The sequence below is a fragment of the Aphelocoma coerulescens genome, chromosome 17 (genome assembly GCF_041296385.1).
Source record: "Aphelocoma coerulescens isolate FSJ_1873_10779 chromosome 17, UR_Acoe_1.0, whole genome shotgun sequence".
Lineage (NCBI taxonomy): Eukaryota > Metazoa > Chordata > Aves > Passeriformes > Corvidae > Aphelocoma > Aphelocoma coerulescens.
Genome location: NC_091030.1, coordinates 1163516 through 1189059, shown reverse-complemented (window position 1 = coordinate 1189059; position 25544 = coordinate 1163516). Strand labels below are relative to the sequence as shown.

Genomic DNA, 25544 nt, shown 5'->3' with positions numbered 1-25544 from the left:
CGAGCGCGGCCGGGCGGAGCCGCCGCCGCCCCCGCGGCAGGTGCGGGCACAGCATGGCCCGGGCCGAGCGGCTGCGGGTGAGCGCCGGGACCGCGGCCCGGCCCGGCGGCGGCTGAGGGGAGCCCGGGGCGGGCGGGGGCAGAGGGGCCGCGTGGGTCCGGGGAGTTCCGGCGGGACGGGGGGTCCCGGGGGCTGTAAGGGCGCCTGGGTGGTATGGGCGTCCCTGGGGGAATGTGGGGGTCCCTGGGGGTGTGTGGGGGTTCCTGTGGTGGTTTGGGGCCACAGGGGACCCTGGCGGGGTGTGGGGGTGCCTCGGGAGCTGTGGGACCCTGGGGGTCCCTGGCAGGGTGTGGAGGTCCCGGACAGGGTGTGGGGTCCCTGGCAGAGTGTGTGGGGCCGTGGGGGTGGCTCCCACGGGGAGATGGGTTCTTTGGGGGACCCCTGGGGGATGTGGGCCCACCCAAGGATGGGGACGGGGGCTCTAGGAGGGGCTCCTGGCAGGTGTGGGGCCCTGGTGGGGTGTGGGGCTGTTCAGGGGTCCCCCGGTGGGAAGGGGCTCTCTGTGGGGTGGTGCAGGGGGAGCGGGGAGGTGTGGGTGTGGGTGTGGGATGGCTGCCGGGGGGCTCGGGGCCCCGTCCAGGCCCGCATCCCTCACCCCGCTGCTCCGTGTCCCAGAACAAGCTCGTGGAGCGGTGCGAGCGGCTCCAGCTGCAGAGCGCGGCCATCGCCCGGCACGTGGACGAGGTGCTGCCTGCCAAGGACCAGGGCGTCCTGGTGAGTCCCTAGGGCTGGCCCAGCCTGCTCCCTGCTCGCCATTCCCAGCAGGGATGTTCAGCTGCCGGGGGGGGGGGGGGGATCGTCGGGATGCGGCTGTGGAAATGGAGTGCCAGGGTGTGCCTGCAATTCCTGCTTCATTTGCCTGAAAAATGTGCACAGACAATGGTGTGAGTGTATAGCAATCAAACATCCCACTAGGATCACTGCCTTAGAGTTCCTGGGTTTATTTGTGTCTTGCTGTCACTGAGGATGAGGACAAAGGACAATGATGGAATCATAGAATCCCAGACTGGTTTGGGTTGGAAGGAACCTTAAAGACCACCTAGGTTCCAACCCCCTACCATGGGCAGGGACATTTCCCACTGTCTCAGGCTGCTCCAAGTTCTATCCAGCCTGGCCTTGGACACTTCCAGGGATGGGGCAGCCACAGCTGCTCTGGGCACCCTGTGCCAGGGCCTCCCCACCCTCGCAGGGAAAACTTCTTCCCAATATCCCATCCAGCCCTGCCCTCTGGCAGTGGGAAGCCATTCCCTGTGTCCTGTCCCAGGCTCTTGTCCCAAGTGTCTCTCCAGCTCTCCTGGAACCCCTTTAAGCACTGGAAGGGGCTCTAAGTTCTCCCTGGAACCTTTTCTTCAGGCTGAACATCCCCAACTGTCTCAGCCTGTTCTCATGTTTGTCACCAACAGTGAATCTATGCAGATTTGCTGAGGGACAGGACTCTGATCCCTCGCAGGTTGTCACTTAGGTACTGGGGCTGGCTGAGGAGGCAGTGGGCAGGTTTGGGACTGGTATCATGCCAGTTGCTGTGGCCTGGGCTTAGTTAACAGAGTAGCACTAATGCCTGAGCACATGGAGAGCCAGCAGAAGCAGCTGGGGCTCTTCTCGGGGCTGGAGCAGGGCTGATGCTCCTGCTGTGTCCTTGCCGTGGCAGAGCGCGGCCAGCGCGGCGCGGGAGCTGGTGATCCAGAGGCTGCTCTTCGTGGGGAAGGCCTGTGAGAACGAGGAGCAGCGGCTGCTGGAGAGGGTGCACGCCGAGGAGGAGCGGGCGCACCAGAGCATCCTCACCCAGCAGGTGCACTGGACAGAGGCTCTGCACAAGCTGGGTGCCCTCCGCACCTACCTGGTGGACATGATCACCAGCCTGGATGACCGGGGCCTGCTGGTGAGTACTGTGAGTCAGGGAGCCCAGAGCTGACCAGACTTTTTGTTATGGGATTTACATGTGGTGCTCAGCAGCTGCTGTGCTGACAGCAGGGAGGTGGAGGTGGACAGGACCGTACATTTGCAGGTCTGGCTCAGGGAACCTCCTTGACCTGGTCCTGATAAGCCCCTGTGGTTTCCTGGTGGTTCCTAGAGCATCTGCTCTGCCCCATCCTGCTCTTGCTTGCAGTGAGGTCCAGAACCACCCAGGCTCAGGTCTCCAAGCTCTGGGCTTGTAGCTGCCTTTAGGCTGGACAGCCAGACCAGCTCTGGGTTGAGAGCTGCTCTTGCAAGTGTTGATTGTGCCATCCATTTTCTAGTATTGTGAGCAGTTTTAATCAAAACTGACCCTTGGAAGCACCTGCAGCTCTGCTGGAAAGTCCCCATGTGTTGCCTGGCTTAGCTCTGTTAGGGATATTTGCCGTGCAAAGCAGCCTGTGCTTCCCCTTGCTCAGTTCCTTCTCTGGTTATTGAATCATCTGGGTTCACCCAAGTGATTCCTCTCATTTTAGATGTGAGCAGGTCTGCCTTGCACCACCGTGCTCAGCCTCTGCTTCCCACGTGTAACTTTGTGAGGAGGTGAACAGCAGCTTAGCTCGGAAAACAGACCCAATCCCATGGAAAGAGGGCAGATGTTCCTTTGATGGGAAAGGCAGTTTCTGTCTCAGTGTGCTGGGCGGTAGCTGCACCATAAAGAGGAGAGGCTGGAGAGCAGGATCCATCAGCTGCCTGTGGCAGAGAACAGCCACACCCTCAGTTTCTCCTTTTGGAGGGGAGTTCGGGGATCATGTGTTCTCCCCCTTGGATTGTTGGTGTTGCTACTCGTGCCTGTCTGGAATCAACACGTGCCCTGCCACAGGGAAGCTGAAGGCATGCAAAGTGCTCAAAGTGGATTTGAGCAGGGATCAGGTATTTTCTTTTCACTTTGCTGTATCTTGAGAATGCCTCATGCCCGCCAGGTACAGAAACAAGTGGGACTGACCATGAGGTCACCTGACTCTTGGCTTAGTCCCTCTGCAGCCTCCCTCCTTTGCTGAAAGCCCTGGGGTTGTTTGCTGGGAGCACAGGCTGTTCCTGCAGCCTGTCCTTGTGGGGTGGGGCAGAGAGGAGACAGCAGACAGTGCCCCAGCCACATGTGCAATGTATTGCCTTCAGCCATTCCCACTCATTCTCTGAGTCGGGAAGTGCTGCAGCTGAAGAAAACGGATGTTGGATGCTCCCACTGCTCCCCAGGGCTGGTGTTGGGTGAGGGGTGGCTTCTCTGGGTCAGGAAGGGGGAACACTGCTCCCTGGGTCCCAGGTTTGCTGTGTTTGGGGTGTCATCTGTGGGGATTTCAGCTGTGATGACTCTTTCTCTCCTTGTCCCCAGCGTGCAGAACAAGAGATCTTCGAGAGGTCAGTACCCGGCTGCTCCTGGTCCTTTCCCTGACCCTGCTCCAAGCTTTGCCTGCTCCTGCTCCACACCTGCATCCTCACAGCTCCCGTGCTGTGTGCTGTGACTCAGGCACTCCATGACACCTCTTTTGTCCCTCGTGCTGCTTTTGTTGTGGACAAGGACAGAGCGCAGAGATGCCATCGTGGCCTCTTGTCTCTGCTCCATGTGCTGCGCTGCACCTGGAGATGCTCCATGTGCTTTGTCAGAGCAGCAGCCCTTGCTTATGGGAGAACTCCTCCAGCTCCTTAGAAAACCACAGGGCTTGCTGGGGGATGCAGCAGGCCTGTGCCAGGCTGTTGGCAGGAGGTGGGATGCTCTCTGCTCCGTGCTAGGGGTGGCTGGCACAGCATCTCCCCAGCTCTGCATGGGCAGGGAGAGCCAGGTGCAGGTGTCAGTGTCCCCAGCAGCCCCATTGGTGACACTGGGCTGCCCTTCCTGAGGAGGCACCTTGGTAGCTGTGTTTTTATTTAATCTATTTAATTTTATTTAAGGAATTGATTTCTGTGGCTGCTGCGAGGGTGCTGGCCGTGGCTGCAGTGTGCTGCCCAGAGAGTCTGTGGGGGTATTTGTGCCTGTGGAGAGTATGGAATGTGCCACAGCACATCCCCAGCAGCCTGTGCCACAGCCTGTCCTTAGAACCATCAGTTCTGTGGGTGGTGCAGGCCACAGGAGCCAGCAAACCCCTGGGTGAAACTTGGTGTCCTGGCTTGCTCTGTGCTCAGACTGTGGCAACAGAGGGAAATCTGATTCTCTCCCTGCTCATTGTGCTCCCCTGGTACCCTGGTGGCTGCTCTCAGACACATTTATTTACCCTGTGTCTGCTGAGTGAGGAGCTGTTGACTCAGGCTGCTGGGATGTGTTTTACAACACTGCAGCCCTTTCACGAGGAACTGTGAGCAAAGCCAACTGAAAGTATTGCTCAGGGGGAGAGCTGGCCCAGACACCCCTGCTGTGGTTTCTCTGCAGCCACAGCTCCTCTTTAACCTCTGCCATACCTCCTCATGATCTTTATAAACACCTCCCAGCACAATAAATCATTGTATTTTGAAACAACTCTTGTTTTTCTTTGCTAGGACAGAGGTGGCGGAGGGAATCTTGGAGCCACAGGAGTCCCTGAAGTTAAACTTTAATCAGACCTGTGTTCAGAGTCCACTGCTGCATCGACTGTGGGCCTCTGCTGTGCTCTGCTGCCTCACAGGTCAGTGTCTCGCTCACATCTCACGTGCACCAGGGATTCCTGCACCCTCACTCGTGTTGTGCCCAAAGAAACACCCTCATACCGTGTCAAAACTCCCTCATGCTGTGTCCTGCCCCTCTGCTCTCCCAGCCCCTGCTTGTTTCTTGGAGCCTTCCATTCAGGGAGGTGGCAGCAGCAGCTGTGGGAGATTTAGGGGAAGCAGCAGCTCCAAGCAGGCTGTGGCTCAGGGAAGAACTGGAGTTTGAAAAGACTGTGTGTGTTTTATCAGCTCTGTGGCTTTAATGTTGTGTGGTTTCTTTTGCTGTTTCCTGGGTCTCTTGGTGACAGCAGTGAAACTGATGCTGCTGGGGGAATCTCTGTCACACAGATCTGTGTTCACAACGTTTAGCATCGGGCTGCTGGGGACTTTGAGAGGGTGATTTCATCTGTGATGTGTCTGTGAGACCCTGACCAGTGCAGGGAGCAGTGAGTAGATGGAGCAGCTTTCTGATCACAAGCTGAGGTTGTGGCTGTGCACGAGCTGGTGGTTCTAGAGGTGTTTGTGCTCTGGCTCAGCTCCTGCTGTACAGCTGAGGCTGCACTGGAGGCATTTGCCAGGCCCCTGACAGGCTCTGGGACCGGTTTACCTGGTTGGTGCTGGCTGTGTTAAGCAGGGAAAGACATTTTTCTTCTGGCTATGATATGCTTGGATGGCTGGTTGTGAAATGTTTGCTTTTACTCTGGCTTTCAGTCTGTTGTTAGAGTATTTCAAATGTATTTTTTGTTTCTCAGAGATGGCAACATCCTTCATAATTTGCCTTGTGAACAATCCCTAGGGTGGTTTTTCCAAAGCTTCTGTACAAACTTCTGATTTCTGCTCATCTTGCTGTGACTCTGATGAGCTGTTTCCAGTTTTCCCTGTTTCCAGGCCTCCCTCCAAGGTCTGCACTTCAGGCTTTTACTGCTCTCATGGTTTCAAGTGTTAGCTTGAGAATCTGTGCCTGCCAAGCACTACCATCATGTGTTTCTTCTACTGCAAACTCTGGTGTTGCTCTCCCTTTGTGATTCATTTCCCTCTTTGGAATCTGAGTGCTGGCAGTCGTGGAAGGTATCCCTACAGGGGGTTGGGACTCAGTGAGTTTTAAGGTCCCTTCCAACCCAAATCACTCTGTGATTCTATGCCAGCCCCTGCAGTGGTGCACTGACAGTGTCACACAGAATCCCAGAGCTGTCCAGGTTGGGAAATACCTCAAAGACCATCAAATCCAACCTGTGATCACCACCTTGTCACCCAGCCCAGAGCATTGAGTGCCACATCCAGTCATGGCTTGGACACCTCCAGGGGTGGTTATTCCACCACCTCCCTGGGCAGCCCTTTCCAGTATTTACCAGCCCATTCAGTGAAGAAATTCTTCCTGAAAGACTCACTTGAGCAGATTCTCAATGTTCAGAGCCATGGAGTCAAGCAGGAAGCCTTTCCCTAATTTTCTTTGTTGTGACACAGAGTTTTTCAGGATTCCTCTCCCAAGAGCATCCTTGTGAAACGTAATGACTTTAAGGCATTTGATTCTTGTGGTGGGTGTGCTGCTGCACTTACTACACAGGAATTTCATTCTGTTTGGGTTTTTTGAGCGTGTGGTTACATTTCACGTGTCCTTACTGCACGCTGAGGATGCCTGGTGTATCCTTGTGGATCTCTGCAGTCCACAGTCTGCCCTGGACCAAGCCTTAGAGATTTATTATTAACTGCAGTGGTCTGAGCTTTCCTTAAGACACAGGGATGTTAAGTGTCACTCTGTGGTCCTTCTCCCAAAGGCAGGTGAGCAGGTGGCTGTCTTGTTTATTTGCTTGAAAACACAAAATTCCAAGCCTTGATGGCTCGTTCCATAGCCTCTCAAAAACTTGGAAAGCAGCAGCAAAAAGGCCTCCATTTCACTCTCAAAAATAAATATGATTCCTTTGATGCCTTCACTTGGCATCCAGGCTTCTGCATCACTTCTTTTTGGGGTTGGCAGCTTCTTCCTTACACCACGAGATGGTGTAAATCTCCTGGCACCGTTTTGGGAGGGATCTCGGTTCATGGGAACTTGGATTTTTAAAAGCAGTCAGATGTGCTGCAGCTCACACAAATGTGCTTCCCAGAGCTGTTAACCATGGGAATTTATTGTCCCAGTATCCCTCATGTCCAAGGCCACCCCGATGGATACAGGACACAGAGAAAATAGACTTGGGGGCAAGATGACTTCCTGGTGGAATCATTCATCAGGATTGTATGTTAAAATCCAGATTTAGTCATGACAAAATACTTGTGTGAGGGGCAAAATTTGCTGATCTGAATTCCTCTGCTGTTCCTCTGCCAGCACTTCCCCTCCCTCAGATGCTCCCCTGGAGCTGCAATTCCACAGCAAAGCAACGTGGGTGTCACCAGGATGGTGTTTCCCTGCATGGACCACCAGAATGCAGCCCTAGGTTAGCTGTGTGTTGCACAAGAGGAGGTTTAGTGCCCTCCTTCTGCCAGAGGAAGATAAAGTCTGGTGCTGCTCTGTTTTCTATGAATTCAGAGCAGCATTTGGCTTCCTGGAAAGCCTCCCTGCACCGAGCAGCGTGGGCAGCCCCAGAACCCTGTGGAGAGCTCAGGTTTGGCTGCTGTGTGGGGAAATAAATCATCAGATGAATGAGGCTGGCAGCTCCTGCTGAAGGAAATGCTGGCTTCAGCTCCTCTTTGGACTCACTCTTGCTTGCAATAATTCCTATTTAACATGCACAGGTGCGTGGCACTGACTTGCAAAGGGATAATTCAGCCTCGGTTCATCTTCCAAGGAGCACCTGAGCAGGTGCAGCCTGAGGCAGCCCTGGAGTGTTGCTGCTGGGTGCTGTTTGCTGTTAGAGGGATGCTGACCTGGGTCCTGGAGCAGCTTGGGCTCTGGGATGACCCTGTTCAGGTCATCCTTTGGTTCTTTAAGGGCTCATCCTGCTGTGTGCTGGATGCTGAGCAGAGGGTGTTGGGCAATGGCTGGTGCTGGCGTGACAGGGTAGAGCTGCTGGCAGGGCTGGGAGAGCCACTGACTCACCCACTCCATCCTTGTTTCCATGGTGGTTTAAAACCTAAAATTAATAAAGTGAGGGTGGGGGAAGGCAGGGCAAGGAGGGGCACCTGCTGGCAGGAACTGGGTCTCCTTGGGAGCAGGTGAGTCCACTGGGCATCAGCCTCATCCCTGCTTCACAAATTTAGGGAGTGAGGGACACACTTGAGCAGTTCCACAGTCTGAGACACTGAGGGGTCTCAGGGGGAAGCATGCAGCCAGCGCAGGGCACCATGATCTTAGAGGTCTTTCCAACTTTAACAATCCTAGGATTCCATGATTTTGAAGTGGCGCAGACCCACAGTGGGTGCAGGGTCCTCTGGCCAACCTTGTTCACCCTGGGCTGCTGCTCGTGGGGTTTGTGCAGCTGGGCCCCCCTTCTTTCACAGCAAAGCCAAATCTGGGCACGCCCATGCCACCTCCCCCCACTGCTGTTCCCGGCACCTAAGGGTGGGTTGATCAACACCTGGGGCTTTGTAGCAGGAAAGAGATTTCCCTGCCCAGCCCTCTCCAGTCCAGTTTTTCCAGCTTTGCAGGTTTTCTGCACGCAGCCCTCCCATTGTCGCCAGGCTCTTGGCTCCCCTGGCTGGGGGAGGAGCAGCCAGGTCCTGCTCACCCACCGCAGGGGTGGGAAAGGACACGAATTGAGACTTGGATCTCTCCCAAAAATGGGGTGCACCAAACCTGCTGAGTTCTGTTTTGTGGGGAGTCACGCCAGGGTCAGAGAAAGAGGAGCAGGGCTTCTAGTGCAAGGTGGAGAGGTGTCTGGTGAATGTGGGCTTTGATGTCTCTGCCTTGTTCTGGCCCTGGCTGAGAGAAGCTGTGGCACCCAGCCTGAGCCCCCAGCACTGTCACCCTGGGGAGCAGATGGGGCCCCAGGAGCAATGTGTAAGGAGAGGGTGGTTGCACTTGTGTTCCTGATGGCCATGACTACCTCAGGTGGTTCAGGTGGTGGCCACCGAGTCAGTGCTCACTGCGTGGCTTCTATTGCAGGCTCACAGGAGATTCACATTGATGAGAAAACCCTGAGCCCCCACCTCAGCCTGTCAGAAGACAAGAGAACCCTGACCTTCAGCCCCAAGAAAGCGAAGGTGGCCTCGGACTGCCCTGAGCGGTTTGACCACTGGCCCAACGCTTTGGCCACTGCACCTTTCCACTCGGGGGTCTGTGCCTGGAAGGTCAGCGTGGAGCAGAGCTGTGCCTACAAGCTGGGGGTTTGCTACAGCTCCGTGCCCAGGAAGGGCTCTGCCAACGAAGGCCGCCTGGGCTTCAACGCTGCCTCCTGGGTGTTCTCGCGCTACGACAAAGAATTCCGGTTCCTGCACGCGGGGCAGCCGCAGCCCGTGGAGCTGATCAAGGCCCCGGCAGAGATCGGGGTCCTGCTGGACTTTGCAGGGGGGGAGTTGCTCTTCTACGACCCCGACTCCTGCGCCATCCTCTTCTCCCACCACCAGGCCTTCCCGGAGCCCGTCTACCCCGTCTTTGCCGTGGCCCACCAGAGCATCTCGCTCGCCCCGTGAGCGCCGTGTGTGACTGTGTGTGCCCTGCACAGTGCCTGGGGGAAAGGAGCCTGGGCAGGGCTGTGGGCTGTGTACAGGGGCCTTCAGACAACACCTGCCTTCACACCACACCTGTTCCTCGCGTGTTTTCCGCAGCTTTCCTCCCCTCCTGGAGCCTAAACCCCGTGCTGGGGTGAGGGGTCTGGGAATGCCTGGCTGGGCCAGCTGCTGGTGAATGGTTTAATTTCTGCCCCATTAAAGGCAGCTTTCCAGCCTGCTGGTGGGCTGGAGAAAGGGGGGAAATAGTAAGAGGTATGTATGGAGAAATGGCAGGGAGGAGGCCCGTGGAAAAAGGAACATACCGTGCTCTACAACTCCCTGAAAAGAGGGTGGAGCCAGGTGGGGGTCATGCAACAGTGAAAGGACAAGAGGAAACGGCTTCAAGTTGTGCCAGGAGAGGTTTAGGCTGCATAGTGGAGAAAATTTCTTCACTGAAAGGGTGGCCAGGCATTGGCACAGGCTGCCCAGGGCAGTGATGGAGTCACCATCCCTGGAGGGGTTTAAAAGGTGGTGTGGATGTTGCACTTGGGGACATGGTTTAATGGTAGCCTAGGCAGTGTTGGGGGAACAGCTGGACTCTATTTTAAAGGTCTTTTCCAGCTGAAATGATTCTGTGATTCTCTGATTGGGACACAGCTGGAGGCACTTTTGGGGGGAGCTACCCCGCTGCAGAGCTGGGACAGTGCAGGAGGCTGCCCCTGTGCGGGAACCACGCTGGGACTGGGGCACTGCTGAGGGGCTGTGGCCCTGTCTGAGCAGAGGAACAAGCAAAGAGCAGCAGAAGGAAACCAAACCTGATTGTCCCAAGGGAGTGGGGTTTGAGTGTTACATGGTACAAACATGGGGAGCTGATGGCAGCAGGCAGGGAGGAAGGAGAGGTGTTGGCCTGGAGTGGAGCCAAATAAGGGGGTTTAAAATGGCCATCTTTATTTCTCACTACCCAAATCAGTAAAGTTTGTTAATTGGCAATTCATTAAGTGAAACTGCCCAACTCCAGACTGTTTTGCCGATAGCAGGAGACCTGCAGGCACCTCCTGCCTGCCCACTGCTGTTGGGAAGGGGGAGATGTTGGTGAGGTGGCAAAGCTGGGGTACACTGAGGGGTGCAGGGCCTGGGCAGGGGTGTCCTGGGTGCTCTGTGTGGGCAAACCTTGCCTGGGACAGGGCCAGCACTTGCACTGGGGGATGCTTGAGCCTATCCCCGGGGTGACTGAGAAGGGATAAACCTCACTATCTGCCTCTGGAGTAACCCACTCCCAGCCCCATTAGGGGAAGACACCACTGCTGACCTCCTGTGGTGTTCTTAGAGCCATGAAACACATCAGCAGCATTGCTGGGTGTCAGAAATGTTTTATTGCATGAACACTCCTGCTCCACAGGCAGCTCGGACCTGCTTGCCGCTCTTCCCTGCCCACCTGGCAGCAAGAAATCCCGTGTCAGGACAGTTCAGCACTCGGCAGTAGCACTGGACCCCTCCGAACCGCAGCTACCCCTTCTCGATACGAGCCAGGAGGTGGCTGAGCGTGGGCAGGACGTGCTCGGGAGGCAGCTCTGGCCCCTCGCCCTGCCCGGCCGCCCGCAGCAGGAAGCTGTGCATGCCCGCGGCCCGGGCTGCCCGGTAATCGCGGCTGTAGTCATCCCCGATGTGCGCCGCCTGCTCCGGGCGGACCCCGCCGAGCCGCAGCGCCTGCTCGAAGATCCTCCCGTCCGGCTTGGCGAAGCCCGCGGCCTCGGAGGTGAGCACGAACTCGAAGTGGTGCCGCAGGTCGCACTGCGAGAGGATGACTTCCAGCCGGCTGTCGAAGTTGGAGACGACTCCCATGCGGAAGCCGAGCTCGCGGCACCGGCTCAGGGTCTCGGCGGCGCCCGGCAGCACCTCCCAGTTGTGGGAGCCGCAGTAGTCGCGGTAGAGCTTTTCCGCCAGCTTCGTCAGCGCTGCCTCGTCCTGCACGCCCGAGAGCCTGAAGCTCTGTTTGATGACATCCAGCCACCACTGCCGGGAGCTGAGCCCCTGGCCGTGGCCGTAGTTGGGGAGGCGCCGGCTCTGGGCTCCGTACACCTCCCCGAAGGAGCGCGCCAGAGCCTCGGGCTGCACCTGCAGCCCATGGGCCCGGGCCTCGGCCGCGTAGCTGTGGCCCACGGGCTGCCGCAGCCGCAGCAGCGTGTCCTTCACGTCCCACGTCAGCAGGCGCAGCCTGAGCATGGCCTCAGCAACGCCCGGGGACACGGCTGAGCCAGCTGCTCCCCGCCGTGCCAGTCACATCGGGGGGCTGCGGGCACGCCAGCCCTCTGTCCACCTCAGACCAAGTGTCGGTGTCCCTCGGAGGGTGCGGGGGCTCAGGGCCCCTCTGGGGTCAGCATGGAGACGCGGCAGGGAGGGCAAACCCTGTTCCGAGTCCCAGGGGCAAAGGCTGCCAGGCCGGGGCAGTGACACTCCCCACGTGGCTGCTGCAGACGGGGCGGGCGGGGGCGCCGGGGCTGGATCCGGGGTATCTGGGGAGGGTGGCCGGGGCGGGAGCGCCGGTGGAAGGTCGGTGCAGACTCGCGGTGTCCCCGCGGGTCTCCCGGGGCGCGGAGGTGCGGGGCGGTCCCGGCGCTCACCGGGCCGAGCTCCCGGTGCGCGGGGGCTGCGGGCTGGGGGTGCGCGCGGTGCCGGGGCCCACCTGCGCCGCTGCCCGGAAATGCCGCCCCTCCCGGAATTCCCGCCCCCCCGGAGAACCCTCCCATGCAGGAGGATCCTCCCACCCAGGAGGACCCGCCCCGGCCGCAATGGCCGCGCTCAGGGCCGGCCCGCCGCCTCCCGCAGCCAGCGCAGCAGCTGCGGTGTGAAGTAGGTGATGATGATGTCCGCCCCTGCGGAGAGATGAGACGCTGGAGCCAGCCCGGGGGGACACGGGGGGATAGAGGGGGGGGGCACGGGGGTCGCAGCCTCACCTGCGCGCCTGAAGGCCGTGATCGCCTCTTGCACCGCCACCTCCAGGCTGAAGGCGCCGGCCTGCGCCCCGTGCCACAGCATGGCGAACTCCCCCGAGACGTGGTACACGGCCAGCGGGTGCGTGGGGTGCTGCGGGAGCGGGTCAGCGGCGGGGACAGCAACCCCGCACCCCGCCGCGATGCTCCAGCGCCCGTCCCGGCACACAGAGCCCACAGCCCCTCCCCAGAGCCCTCCCTGCCACCCAGGAGCTCACCCGAGCCTTGACGTCCCTCACGACGTCCAGATAGAGCATCCCCGGCTTCACCATCAGCATGTCCGCACCCTCCCGCACGTCCCGGTCCTGCCACGGCAGCGCGGGGACAAGAACGGGTTGTTTTTCCGCAGCAGTGTGGAGCCGGTGGTTGTTTTCCCAGGAGGGATCACAGGAGGCTGTGAGCCCCTCATGGTGAAGGGGGCTGGTGCTCCCTCGCCACACACGTGGTGCCCGGGGAGAGCTGATGGCTGCGTGTCCCTGGACCTGACACCCCAAGCCACAGCAGGGCACAGGGACAGCAACTGCACAGCTCCCAGTGCCCAGTCCTCGGGCACACACGGGGACCAGCTCTGCCAGGCTGGAGGACCTCGTGTTTCTTTAACTCGTGGAAGGGGAAGATCCTTGACCATTTACCTCCGACCCTCTTGCTCTCCCCAAGCCCTGCTGGGTGTGATCACCCAGCCCCCAGTGAGGGTGTCCCACCCCACAGCCATAACCCCACACCCCGCACTCACCACGGCGCGCATGGCCAGGCCCCGGGCGCCCGGGGGCAGCTGGTAACAGCGCCGGTCCCCAAAAGCGGGTTTGGACAGCGCCGCGTCCCTGCACAGGAACAGAGGGCAGGGGGTGGGTGAGGAACCCCTGCCTCCCCCCTCGTGCAGCTTCAGAAACACGAGGACAGGCCAGGATAAGCATCTGAGCCACTGAGCCAGAGAAAGGGGGCACTCCTGACCCGATTCAGCACCCAGGGATTGCTCTGGGAGGTCCTACAGACCCAGGCTGGCCCTGGGAGCTGTTTCAACACCCACTGCCCTCCCCATGCCCAGAGTCTGGGTAAAATTGTGTCAGACTCTTTTCCAAGGTTGGTTCCTCGGGGATACCCCACTGGGGTTAGGCTGTTCTTGGGACAAGGTCTAACAGCTGACTGCCCCTGCGGGGCAACACTGACTCCTGTGACTCCTGAGACTCCTGACTACTCTGGAAAGCTGCAGGCAGCTCTCTCCCTGCCTGCCTTGCCACCAGCACCCCAGAGGAGCAGGTGAAGGGTGAGATGGAAGATCACCCTTCAGTGACCTTCCTGCCAGCCAGCCCCCTCCCCTTAGTGCTGAGAAACTGCGTGATGCAGCTTTTGCATGGAGAGGATACAGAGCTGCTCTCTGTGATCCTGAGGTACATTTGTCTCCTTTTTGCATGGAGGAATAGGAGAAGGGTGCTGCAAAGTGACCAGTGTGGCCCCAGGTATGGCCCACGCTCTGGGCAAGCCCCTTTCCCAAGTAACTCCCTGGGAACACCCTCCCAGCCAGCCTGGCCCCAGCTGGGCACACCTGGCTGAGGGACAGACCCACCTGAAGGGGCCGTACAAGCACGAAGCGAACTTGGCGCTGTAGCTCATCACTGAGACCTGTGGGGCAGACAGGGGCCGTGAGGGCTGGGAGCTCAGGACAGCAGAGATTCCCTCCCACGGCTGCTTTAGCCTCCCCCTGCCAGAGGCCTGGCACCTCACCGTGCCTGGGCCCAGCCAAGGACATTCCCCTCCTGCGTGCGCCGGGGCAGGGAAGTGCCCATGGCACCCAGGTGGGGGTTTGCCCCTCCTGCCACTCGCCCTGCCCCGCGGTGCTGCAGCCTCCCGTGGGTGTGGCTCCTGCCTGTGGCACATGCAGGTCCCTGGCTCACCTTGTTGCCCAGGTCGTTGGAGATCAGCGCCTGCTTCACGGCCGCGATGCGCCCGTCCATCATGTCCGAGGGGGCCACGATGTGGCAGCCTGCGGGGACGGACAGGACAGGGATGTTGGGAAGCACCCGAGGCTTTGGCGCTGCCAGAACAGCACAGGGAGGGCAGGGGAGCACTCCTGGTTGGAGCCAGGCCCAGTTTGCTTTTGGGTCTGCCCAAAGCCAGAGAGGGGCAGCTCTGTGAGAGCCGAACTGGGGTGTCACTGCCCGGGGCTCCCCACCTGCTTTGGCATAAGCCAGCGCCACCTCTGCCAGCCGCTGGCAGCTGAGCTCGTTCTGCATGGTGCCATCTTCACGCAGGATGCCTGGGAGACAAACCCAGGGTTACACAGGGGAGGGACAGCTGGTGCCTCAGTCGCCAGGGGTGTGTGGCTCTGGGGACAAGCTCAGAGCAGCAGTGGGCAACTCGATGTGCTAAGGGAGGTGGATGAGGACCAGGAGCCCTCCAGGGACTGGGCACAACATGTGGGTGCTCCATGGAAGGGAAGGCAGAGATGGGGGACACGGATGGGTGCTCAGACTCAGGTGGCCTGAGGGAGGGTCTGAACCAGCTGTGCCTCCCTCCCTGTGGTCAAAACCCAGGAGAGGTCACCCAAGCTCAACTACACCAGTACAGGGAAGCCAGGTCTTGGAGCAGGAGCTGGCCAGACCCTCAGCAGAAAATGACAAATCCCAGAGGCTCCCAGAGGCAGGAAAGGGCCCAGAGCGCAGCCCAGCCCCGCAGTCCGTGCTCACCGCAGTGCCCGTGCGAGGTGTAAGGGCACAGGCAGACATCACAGGCAATCAGCAGCTCCGGGAAGGTGGAGCTGATCTTCCTGATGGCCTGGATGGCAGGAGTGCCCTCGGCATCAGCAGCAGAGCCTCTCTCATCCTGTGAGGACAGAAACACCTCAGCGTGCACAGCTGACACTTCCCACCGGCTCCTCCGTGGCTGCAGCTCTGCCCAGGAAGCACTTCCTGAACTGTGGGACCCCATAAGGCTGGATGGTGTGACCCCACTGAGGGAAAAGGGCACTGGAGAAGCTGCCTCTGGGCAGCGAGGGCAGGTTTTGGGGTCACCTGCAGAGCTCTGGGGGCTTTCTGGGTGCCATTGCAATGTCCCATCCCCATCTGCTGTTCTAAGTGGGCTGTAAGCACAGCCAGAGACCCCAAACCATTCCTGTTTGATCAGGAGACCCCTGCTGCCCGGCCCCACACTGCTCTGACAGCCCTGTGGCTACCCCAGCATCCCCACACACATGCACTGACCTTGTGGACCTTGCTGGGCACCCCAAAGATGAGCACACACTTGAGGCCGTCTTCGACAAGGGGCCGCAGCATCCCCTCCAGCTTGTTCACTCCATACCTGAGCAGGGCAAAGGGAAGCAGCTGCCAGGACCCAGACCTGCTCTGTGGGGAGAGCTGGCCTAGGAGTGGGATGCTGCTCTGGGAGCAATCCAGCAGCACCAGGCAGTGGCTGGAGGTACAGGGGGGGTGTTGCCTGAACACTGGGAGGAGCAATCTGAGGCCTTATCTGGGCTCCAGGAGCGCTGTCTGCCCGGCAGGGACACTGCTCTGGGAGGATGGGCATAGCCTGCCCTTGGATCCCTTATCTTGGTGTCCCTGTTGCAGATCCAGCCCCCTTTCCCATCAGAGCACCCCTGCCCAAAGCCCTGCTAATGGGGCAGCAGATGCAGACAGGGGCTGCCAGCGCAGTGGGATCCACTGCAGGAGCAGATCCCACGTCCTTGCAGAGGTTTTCTGGCTGCTCCTGTTCACTTCCAGCCTCCCTGTGTGCCCAGCCCACACAGCCTGGGAGTGCTCTGGGACAGAGCCAGACCCTGGTGCTGTCCCTCCCTGTGCTGATACTTTTCCAGCATTCCCCGCATGATTCCCTCTGCTCCCTCAGTGGATGAATATTCCCACTTTGCCTGATGCTGGGAGATCTCCAAAGCAGGAACCAGAGGGTTGGAAGCCTCGTCCATGGCTCATGCTCAGGGCATAAATCAACCCTCCTCACAGGGCACAGCAGCGACTGGGGGGCTGGATTCATACCTGGCTTGTCCAGGAAGGCTGGGAATTGGCTCCACGGCATCAGGGCTGTCACTGTGGGAGGTGGATGGGACAGACATGATGACTCGGTGTGAGAAGGAAGCCCCTCTCCCACATGTGTGCACAGGGACTCTGAACCTATCTAAGAGCTCAGGGGGCCGCAGGGATGGCCCCAGCCAGGCACCCTGAGCCAGGTCCATCCCTGCCCCGAGAGCTGGGGCTCACTCACATGACAAAAATGGGGTAGATGAGGTTGGAGGCGTCGAAGGTGGTGGCCGTGCACTGCCAGGAGCGCAGCACAGGGTGGAAGTAGCCGCTGTGGAGAACGGAGTCTGCCTGCATGGTGGGCTCTGCTGCCAGGGAAGGAGACTCTGAAACACCAGAACAAACCAGCAGGGTCCTGGTGAGCTGCTCATGTTGGCACACGTGAGGAGGGGGCTGGGATCCAGGCAGCCACTGCAGGACTGACCCCATCCCATGCCAGGCCATGAGCTGCAGCCCAGGCAGCTCCACCCCACCTAGCCCGGGCACCCTGGGGTGCTGCAGGACCCCCAGCAGCAGTCACAGCTCGGCCCTTCCCATTAACAGGGATGTCAGTGACTCCTCCCCACAAGCCCCCCCAATTCTGTGTATGAAACCCCCATTTCCAGCCACTGACAACCTCCCCCAGCAAAATCACGTTCACCCCCCACGGGCTCCTTTCCCTGAGCCCCACGAGGGTCATTCTTCATTCATTTTGCTTTTCCTTAGTGCTGAGAAACTGTGTGATGCAGCTTTTGCATGGAGAGGATACAGAGCTGCTCTTTGTGATCCTGGAGGTCCCTTCCAACCCAAACCATTCTGTGATTCCGTGTAGCACAGCACATTTATGGCTGCAGTGTGAAGGCGCAGTCACAAAGAGTAGGGGCACTGCAGGAGAGGGGCAAGGGATCATCCTGAGGGCTCTAAAGCTATCACACAACTTTCACAGTTACACAGCTCCAGTGGCCACTTGCTGCTGGATAAAGAAAACCGTGGAGTTGGGCAAAACTGATTTCAGAGATAACAAAACTTACACACAAATCAATCATTATCACTATCTCATGGCTGAAACGTCTTCTGTAGCAATGTTTTCTTCTCTAGCAGACCTAGTAGTAATTCTGTGATTCACCATTAAGAATTCCATTTCCATGAGGGCTCAGTTCCCACCACCATGCTGCTGGTGGATGCGATGGAAGGGGCTGTGGGAAGGGAGCTCTCCTGGGACGAGGTGTTTGGCTGCAGTGCAGAGGAACAGCTGTGCAGAGCAGCTCCGAGGACTTCTGCTGGCTGCTCACACGGGCCACATCCCCTGAACACCCCGTGCAGAGGAGCTGGGATGCCCTGGGAGACAAAGCCAAGTTCCTGCTGGAGAACATGGATTTTTGGGAGCTGGAGCCTGAGGGAGGTGGGCAGGAGCAGAGCTGAGACAGGGTTCTGGAAGAGCAGGCGGATTCCTGTGAGTATCCTGGGCAGGGCAGGGCTTCCCTGGGGAGGGAATCCCAGGAGGGATTCCCCAGGCAATAAACCTCGCTGACCCCCCAACCTGCATCCAGTTCTCCCCAGAGTGGGATCAGAGTCTCTCTGGAGGCACAGCTCACAGCACAAAATCCAGGGGACAAAATTTTACACCAGCACCCACGACACCAGCCAGTAACAGAGCTGGGCAGGAGATGGCTCAGTGCTTCTGGAAAACCTTTAACATGAGGTGTTTCACCTATTTTATACACTCAAGACCCTTAAGATGTTCTAATATGGAGCCAAACTCTGTCTGTCAGAGCACCGCAGAGCACAGGACACTTGGAACAAAGGGGAATTGTATTCAGTCCAGGGCTGGAACAGAGCCTCTCATACCCCAAAGAATCACTTCTGCTTGGGGATGGGGAAAGGCCCCTCTTAGTTAGAGGCTTACATGTATAAAAACCCTGAATAAAAACATCAGGTGGTGCTCGTGGGGGATGCAGAGCAGCTGACGGGCATGCTGGCAGCCTCATGGCATCCCTTGGCAAGTAATTTTTAGCCCTTGGAAAGCTGCCGCCCCAGTCCTTACTCCAGGGAAGGGGACAGCCCTCGGGTGAACCGGAGCTGGCAGCTCCAGCAGGCGCCTGGCTCCAGGCAGGGCTCCAGGCAATGGCAAACAAAGGGCTCAGTGAACAAAACCCATCTCGAGAATCCAAAAAATGCTTTAAACAGTTAATCCCACCAGAGGCACCTGCCTGTGTGGGACAGATAGAGGCCACAGCTCCACAAACTGCGCTCTGGAGCGAGGAGGGGCCGGGACCGGGTCGGACTGCAGTGTGGAGATAAGAGCGGGACGGGTGGGTCCCAGGCTGCTGGGGCAGGTCCTCCTTCCCAGCCCCACGTCCAGGACAAGCTGCTGCCCACGCAGGGCACCGGGGTGGCACAGCCGGGGACATCGGGGAAGGAGCGCAGGGACGCGGAGCGAGGGCTGCGGGAGTGTGCAATGGGGACATTGCGCCGCTGCGCCCTGGGCTGGGGCTGCTCCCCCCGAGATCCCGCAGGGCTCCCGGCAGAGCAAATTAACCTTTCTTCAACATCCAGGGTCCAAACCGGTCTTTGTAAAGCTCTTCGCTCCGTGCGCTCCGGAGGAGTTCAAGGAGAGCTCGGCAGCAGAGCGGCTTCACCTTTGCTCCTTCTCACTGGGGCCAGCCCAGAGCCGCAGCAGCCGAAGCCGCAGCTGTGCCCAGCCCGTGCCCGCGGCAGTGCCCGGGTGCCTCGCTGCTCTCGGGGGACGCGCAGCGACTTCCCAGCGGGAGAACCCGGCACACGCCGGGCCTTGGCACCGGCACCAACCGGACAATTTTCGGGGACGGGCTGGAGCCAGACGCGACGCTGCTCCGGCTCCCGACAGCCCCCCACGAGCTGGGAGTGTTTGTTCGCTCTCGTCTCATCTCGGCAGCAAGCTGTGTCCCAGCATTTCGGGACACACAAGCCCACGTGGCCCCAGCCTTCGCCGCACAACCATTTAGCTAAATCCCAGGGACATTTAAGATCCCAAAATCCCTGCTGGGAACGGACTGGGATGTTCTAGGAAAGTGGAGCTCCCTAGGCAGACAGCGGAGCTGTGGGTTAATTAACAGCCAGTAACGAAGGCCAAGCAGGGTTAATTAAGAACTACCAAACTGTTAGGGCAGGTTTCCTGTTCCGCGATGGAAACGGGGATGCTCAGGGGTCTGGAATTACGCCCCAGGACAAGCGGGAGTTCAGGACCAACGCCAGCTCGCAGCATCACACGTTGCTCGGTGCTTCCCCCGCCGTTGCCACGGTTACCGAGCAAAAACCGAGCAAAAACCGAACAAAACTGAGCAAAAGCTGGGTTGTCCTTGCTGCGTTACCCGGGGCTGCCCTTCCTGCCTGCACCCAAGCGCGGCCGGGGCCCCGTCCCTGGAGTCATTCCCCGGCAGTCTTGCAAGGGGCCGGGGTCGGGGACCGGAGGAGGGGCAGTCGCCGCGGCCGCAGCTCCGGTCCCCGCTCCCAGTCCCATTCCCGGTCCCATTCCCGGTCCGGTTCCCGGTCCCGGCACTCACCGATCGCCGCGTCCGCTCCGGCCGTGCGACAGCGCCCGCGCTATTTGCATAACCGCGCCCCCTAATCAGCATAGCACCGCCCCCGCGGAGGGGCTGGCGGGAAGTCTCGCGCGGGGGAGCGCGGGAAAGGCGGCGCGGGGGGAGGGGGCGATGGCGGAGCGGGGGGGACGGGGCGATGGCGGAACGGGGGGGACGGGGCGATGGCGAACGGGGGGACGGGGCGATGGCGGAACGGGGGGACGGGGCCTGCGGCGGGGATGGGGCTGCGGGGGCGTGGAGCGCGGCTTCGGGGTGCTGCGGGGCGGGAGGCAGGCTTCCGGTGCGGGGGGCCAAGCAATCCAGTTTTGGGGTGCTGTAGGGGCACCTGGAGCCAGGTTTGGCGGTGCTGCAGGGGGACTCAGCCAGGTTTTTGGGGTTCTGGGGGGCATGGAGCAGCGTTTTGGGGTGCTGGGGTTTCATGCAGTCCAGTTCTAGGGTGCTGTAGGAGGAGCTGGAGCCAGGTTTTAGGATTCTGGAGTGGCTGGAGCAGGGCACTGCGGTGCTGTGAGGGTTTGGTTTAAGGAGCATGGCTGAGAGGCTCTGGCGGTGTGGAGCAGGGTTTTGTGGTGCTGCAGAGGGACCTGGAGCTGGGCTTTGGGGTGGTGGGGGTCTTCCAGGCCTAGGGAAGCCCAGACCCCTGCCTTGGTGTCTCAGAGCAGGGGACATGGCCAAGATGAGGTTTAGTGCAGGACATTCTGCAGCTCCCACACCAAAGCATCATTCCCTGACTCACTCCAGCACAGAAACCCTGGATCCAGATCCTGGATCTTCCCCCCCAGCCTAGAGCCTCTCTGGAGCCAGGGTGAGCTGAAGGCTCCTTCCTCCAGAAAACATAAGCACTCCAACCTCACTTCCGAGACCTGGAAATCCCCTCCTTCTTCCCAGTCTCCACAATTCCCTCCTTCCTCTCACAGAGGCCAAGCTGCAGCAGCCTTCATCCTCCCCTCATCCTCCTGCACTGTCAGCTGCTCCAGAAACAATTTTCCAGAGCATTTGCTGCTGCCTTGCATGCTCCCATCCCAATTATGCAACCACAAACCTGCTCATTTTATAACTGACCGAAATACGAGACTCCGTTTCAGTAAAAAAAAAAAAATCCGGTTTTTATTTAGATCTCATTCCCTTCTGGAATATGCACCCCAGATATGTGCTGAAGAGAAAAAAAAGAAAAGAGCTGGAAGGTTGGTGTTTGTCAGAGATGTTGGGAACACATCATCAGCTCAGGCTTTCCACAGCCTCACTGAACGCCAGCAGAAAGTAGACAGCAGAAAATCCGTGTTGGTTCAGTTCTTTTCAGAAGCTGGGCTTGTGTGCATGTGAAAATCCAGCGTGCCAGAAAAGCAGCAAGGCAGGGTGGTTCTTGTGGGTAGCTCTGTGACATTTTGGTGGAAAGGATCCAGGATTCCTCACAAGTGCTATTTTAAAACTGCACATCGTCAAAACTTGGGGGTTTTAAATGTACCTAAAACTTTCTGAGGGAGAAAGGCATCAGCACTAACAGTTCAGGTGGAAAAGCACAAACCTACATGAGCACAAGGGATACCAACAGCTTCTTTCAACCCTTCCTTCTTGCAGGAGCCTTTTTCTGAACCCCCTGGCTGGGCATGTCCTGCCCCTGCTGCCCTCCCAGAGGCATCTGTGTCCCTGGAATGACCAGTGAAAGCTACAGAGGGACCTTGAATGGAATTAGCTCATTCCAGTTGGGAAAAGGGGAAAAAACAACCACCACGATTCACCACTCTGCTCTGCCACACCTCAACTTGCTGCAGGGGCTGCTCCTGCAGGGGGACAGGTGAGACCACCAGACCCCAGTGCCACCAGTGACCTGTCACACCCCCAGCACTGCACAGAGCCACCTGTTTCCAGCCCTGCTCCTCACTGTAGCCCCTCATGGTGCTTCAGATTTTAAATCAATCTCCTCTTTGTCTCTCAGGGCTCTCAAAGACACTTTCAGTGTGCAGTTTACATTGTCAGCACTGTGAGTTTTTTGGCTTTGGGTTGGTTTGGGTGAGTGAGTGAGTAAACTCATGGTCCCTGTCCAGGCACCCTGCACTGCTGCTCAGGCTGAAGGACACAGTGTCACTGTCACAGTACAGCAGGGAGAGAAGGCACAGCCAGGATGCAAGGAAACAAAGGGGAAAAACCAACTCACTTGGATCAACAGCTTCAACGTGCAGCTTCCAAGCCTCTGGACATCATCATCTATGTTCTACACCCCAGAAGTGATCTATTAACCATCTACTGGATTCAGCCCCTCATACTCAAGAGTCTCATGTTCTCCTGGCCAGTTTCTGCACTGAGCACTCACCAGTTCTTTGTTTCTCTCTTTCAGAGCCAGCCCAGCATCCAAAGCCCAGAGCCTGGGGAGGGCCAAAGCGCTCCAGGCACGGGGAGGAGCCACCCTGCCACGGGAAAAGCCTCAGCACAAGTCCTTTATGTACAAATTAAAGGCCAGAAGGGACAGGCCACAGAGGGGCAGCACAAAGCTCTGCTGGAAACACGAGGGGACACAGCAAGGTTGATTTACAGCGTTTATATCCCTCTGAGCACACCCCAGCCCCTGCCCACGAGCGAGCTCAGTTGTCCACCTCTTCCTCATCGTTTTGTTCTTCCTCCTCCATCCTTTCGTCATCGTCATCATTGTCCTCCTCTCGGCTCTTATCTTGCTCCTCTGAGTCTGCCTTCTTGTCTTTATCTTTCCTGGCCTCTTTCTTTCCTTTCTGCTCACGCCTGTAAACTGGAGGAGAGGGAACAGTGAGGGGTTGGAGCTGGCATGGACAGGTCAGTGGCTGAGGTCCAACGTCCACTTGCTCTCCTGGCTTTCGAGGGGAGCAGGGAACTCAGAGCACAACTCACCCTATGAGCTGAGCTGTGCTGAGCAGCTCCATAGGAAATCAGGTTAAATTTCAGCAGAAAAATGCTGAAAAGGACGCAGGAGGTCACATTTACAGGCAGCACCTACGGCTTTCCTTAGATAAACATAATAGGGGAGTGAGAGCAGATGAGACTTTCTCAGTCCTCATCAGTTGTGCAATAATGTTATCCCAGTCCCGTTAAGGTGCACATTAGTTATTCCCCAGGCAAACTGCAGTGTAGGATGCTGGGCAAAGAGAAGAGAAACAAGACAGGCAATAAGTGTTGCTTGTCCAGCGTTCGAGGAAAACAGGACTCGCTGCTACTCAGAGTCCCTGGACACCCACGGAGCACGGTACCTTCCAGGGACTCCTTCAGAGGGGCCACGAATCTCTGGAACTCCATCTCCTCCATGGCAGAGAGCACGTCCCCAGCATTCAGGGTTTTCCTCTTCCCCTTCATGGCAAAGTTATTTGCACTAGGCAGAACCAAAAAGAGAGGTAATTGGAAACTGTTGTCAATTCCATCTTATTAAAGTCACGAGCAACTTAAAAAAGCCATCTCCTAAACATTTAGGGGTTTTTTATCACTTACTAACAGAGGTTTGAAACACTTCTCTGTTTACACTGGCTGGCTGTGCTTGCCCACAGTGTTAGTTTCTGCTTGCACAGACCTTTTCTACAAGCAGGAGAAGGAGAAAGCCTGAACCTTGGCTGTGACAGTTCCACACAGCCCTGGAAGCACCTGACACCAGAGAAATGGTCCCCGCATAGCCGAGCCACCCCAAAAATGTGACTGTGTCCTCTGTGGCAGCTCTTGCCCTAAGACAGCTTCATAATGAGGAGCCTGAAAAGTGAGTCAGGTGCTCCTGCCTTTGCCAGGAAGGCTGTGCAGCCACGCTTTAAGGTTAATGGCAGTTTGGGACCCCTCCTTTTGGGACATGTCTGTGTCCAGAGCCCAGCTACCTTCCCATGGGCTGCTCTGGGCAGTCCAAACCCACCTGCTGCAGCCTGGCAGACTGGTTTATTTATATAAACAGACAATACAGAAACAAACACTGGGAAAGAGTCCCCAGGCCAGCAGAGAGGTGAATTATCAATCAACTGCCCCAGTGACTGCTGCACCAAAGCCTTACCATGATGTTGCATACAGCACAAACACACTCGCTGCTCGGGAGATCGCACTCCGGGCTTCTTTGGAAATATTGACTCCATCAGGAAGCTGAAAAACAAGTCCAACTTTTATCAGAAGCTGCTAGAAATGACTTAAACTCACATAATTCATGTTCCAGTTCATGAAGGCACGCAGAGGACTCAGAACTGCTCTTGGGTGCTGTCACAGGAGCTCTGCTCCCAGCTGGAAGCCAAGGGCAGTAGGAATGTGTCCCTCAAAGGCACCGACTGAGCAGAAGCCCAGTGACTCTGGAGTTTGGGGTCTGGCCACTGTCTCCAGGTAACTCATCCTGTGACTACCCAGCTCCTGACACCCCTGCCAAACCCAGATCCACTCAGCAACACCTCACAGCTTCGGACCAAACCTACTGAATTAACCGCTGGGAATTATTCTGGATTTTTATATAGACATGGACTTGAGCGCTGAGGTTTTGGGGGGAGGGCCTGGTTCTGACACTGCCACTGCGGGAGCTGTGCTGGTGGAGCATCCCTGCGAGTGCTGCAGCCCCCGGTACCCGAGGGCGAGCAGCGCCAGGACAGAGCCCCGCGGGCGGGGCCACAGCACGGCCAGGGGCCGGATCCTCCCGGGGCCGGGGCCTCCCGGGGCCGGGGTCTCAAGGGACCGGGATCTCCCGGGGCCGGGTCCTCCCGGGGCCGGGATCTCCCCGGGACCAGGGTCTCCAGACGCCCCGCTCCGCTGGGCCGCGGGGCCCGGCACCCACCGCCTCCTTGATGATGCGGGTGATGACGGCGTTGGGCAGGTTCAGGTCCTCCGGTCTCTCCGCCATCCTGGGCCTCCTGCAAGGCAAACGCGGCGTCAGGAGCGCGGGGACAGGGGGGATCCCGGTGGGATACGGGGGATCCCGGTGGGATGCGGGGATCCCCTCAGGACACGCGGGATTCCGGGGCTACACGGGGGATCCCGGCCCGGCCCGGCCGCCCCAGCCCGGCCGTTCCCAGCCCGCGCTCCGCCGCCGCCCCGCCCGCTCCCGGCGCGCACCGCGGCCCTGCCCCCGCAGCGGCGGGAAATGGCGGCGGCGGCGTGAGGGACGGGGAGGGAGGGGAAGGGAGCGGAGACGGAGAGGGGGAAGGAGAAGGAGAAGGAGGAGGGGGAGAAGGAGAGGCAGGGATAGGGATAAGGACAGGCGTAGCTATAGGTGTAGATGCAAGTGTAGGGACAAGTGTAGGTGTAGGGGCAGGTGAGGGGACAGGGAGCGGTGTAGGAGTACGGGTAGGGGCAAGGACAGGTGTAGGTGATGGGGCAGGGACAGGTGTAGGTGGTGGGACAGGGACAGGAGCAGGTGCAGGTGTAGGTGTAGGTGTAGGTGTAGGTGTAGGTGGTGTTCCGCCGCAGGCCCCAGCAGCTCGCGGGGCCTCAGGGGCTCTTGGGGCTGGGAGCAGAGTGAGGGCACGGGGGCAGCCTGGGGAGGGGGAATTGGTGGAGCCCTAGGGCAGAGCTGGTGCCCGTGGGAGTGTTACCGAAATCCTCCAAAATCCTTTGGATCAGTAAGATTCCCTCTAACGCTGTCTGGCGCTGTTAGCGAGTAAGGCGTTACTGTACCCTTGGGTGACAAAGTTCCAGCCTCCACACCGATGCAGATACAAAACTTTTTCACTAATTTATACATCTTTAGCAAACAAATTAATGTTCATTGGTTCTAAATTACATAATTCTCTTCATTACTTAGTGTTCTATCCACTATTGGTTATTAATTTCTCACTCTTCATGTTAAT

General features: G+C 58.4%; 4 protein-coding genes across 4 annotated transcripts; 1 reads left to right on the top strand and 3 right to left on the bottom strand.

The window, feature by feature from the left end:
• Positions 1–6: 6 nt before the first annotated feature.
• On the top strand, positions 7–10214 carry BSPRY (B-box and SPRY domain containing). The gene is made up of 6 exons (XM_069032061.1): positions 7–77; positions 676–774; positions 1709–1939; positions 3347–3372; positions 4486–4610; positions 8666–10214. Exons 1-6 carry the CDS (start codon positions 54–56, stop codon positions 9190–9192), a joined length of 1032 nt encoding a protein of 343 aa, XP_068888162.1. The 5' UTR covers positions 7–53; the 3' UTR covers positions 9193–10214.
• A 350-nt stretch (positions 10215–10564) lies between these two features.
• HDHD3 (haloacid dehalogenase like hydrolase domain containing 3) lies at positions 10565–11715 on the bottom strand. The gene has a single exon (XM_069032063.1). It carries the CDS (start codon positions 11431–11433, stop codon positions 10717–10719), a length of 717 nt encoding a protein of 238 aa, XP_068888164.1. The 5' UTR covers positions 11434–11715; the 3' UTR covers positions 10565–10716.
• A 4-nt stretch (positions 11716–11719) lies between these two features.
• ALAD (aminolevulinate dehydratase) lies at positions 11720–19834 on the bottom strand. Its single transcript, XM_069032062.1, has 12 exons — positions 19747–19834; positions 16410–16551; positions 16184–16234; positions 15398–15494; positions 14885–15020; positions 14371–14454; positions 14093–14181; positions 13765–13820; positions 12934–13021; positions 12419–12505; positions 12165–12294; positions 11720–12083 (listed from the first exon to the last, which is right to left on the bottom strand). Exons 2-12 carry the CDS (start codon positions 16520–16522, stop codon positions 12010–12012), a joined length of 1005 nt encoding a protein of 334 aa, XP_068888163.1. The 5' UTR covers positions 16523–16551; positions 19747–19834; the 3' UTR covers positions 11720–12009.
• Positions 19835–22303: 2469 nt separating this feature from the next.
• On the bottom strand, positions 22304–24797 carry POLE3 (DNA polymerase epsilon 3, accessory subunit). The gene is made up of 4 exons (XM_069031911.1): positions 24533–24797; positions 23774–23859; positions 22998–23116; positions 22304–22522 (listed from the first exon to the last, which is right to left on the bottom strand). The coding sequence occupies exons 1-4, from the start codon at positions 24596–24598 to the stop codon at positions 22362–22364; spliced, it is 432 nt and encodes a 143-aa protein (XP_068888012.1). The 5' UTR covers positions 24599–24797; the 3' UTR covers positions 22304–22361.
• Positions 24798–25544: the final 747 nt, after the last annotated feature.

Excerpts from the sequence above, each read along its gene's own strand:
- BSPRY (XM_069032061.1), top strand. The coding sequence starts at position 54 with ATGGCCCGGGCCGAGCGGCTGCGG. Across the intron at positions 775-1,708 it reads CCAAGGACCAGGGCGTCCTG|AGCGCGGCCAGCGCGGCGCG; the intron begins GTGAGTCCCTAG and ends TTGCCGTGGCAG. Across the intron at positions 4,611-8,665 it reads TGTGCTCTGCTGCCTCACAG|GCTCACAGGAGATTCACATT; the intron begins GTCAGTGTCTCG and ends CTTCTATTGCAG.
- HDHD3 (XM_069032063.1), bottom strand. The coding sequence starts at position 11,433 with ATGCTCAGGCTGCGCCTGCTGACGTGGGACGTGAAGGACACGCTGCTG.
- ALAD (XM_069032062.1), bottom strand. The coding sequence starts at position 16,522 with ATGCAGGCAGACTCCGTTCTCCACAGCGGCTACTTCCACCCTGTGCTG. Across the intron at positions 16,235-16,409 it reads ATCTACCCCATTTTTGTCAT|TGACAGCCCTGATGCCGTGG; the intron begins GTGAGTGAGCCC and ends CACCTCCCACAG. Across the intron at positions 14,455-14,884 it reads CACCTCGCACGGGCACTGCG|GCATCCTGCGTGAAGATGGC; the intron begins GTGAGCACGGAC and ends TTTGTCTCCCAG.
- POLE3 (XM_069031911.1), bottom strand. The coding sequence starts at position 24,598 with ATGGCGGAGAGACCGGAGGACCTGAACCTGCCCAACGCCGTCATCACC. Across the intron at positions 23,860-24,532 it reads CCCGCATCATCAAGGAGGCG|CTTCCTGATGGAGTCAATAT; the intron begins GTGGGTGCCGGG and ends CTTGTTTTTCAG. Across the intron at positions 22,523-22,997 it reads TCTGAAGGAGTCCCTGGAAG|TTTACAGGCGTGAGCAGAAA; the intron begins GTACCGTGCTCC and ends CCTCTCCTCCAG.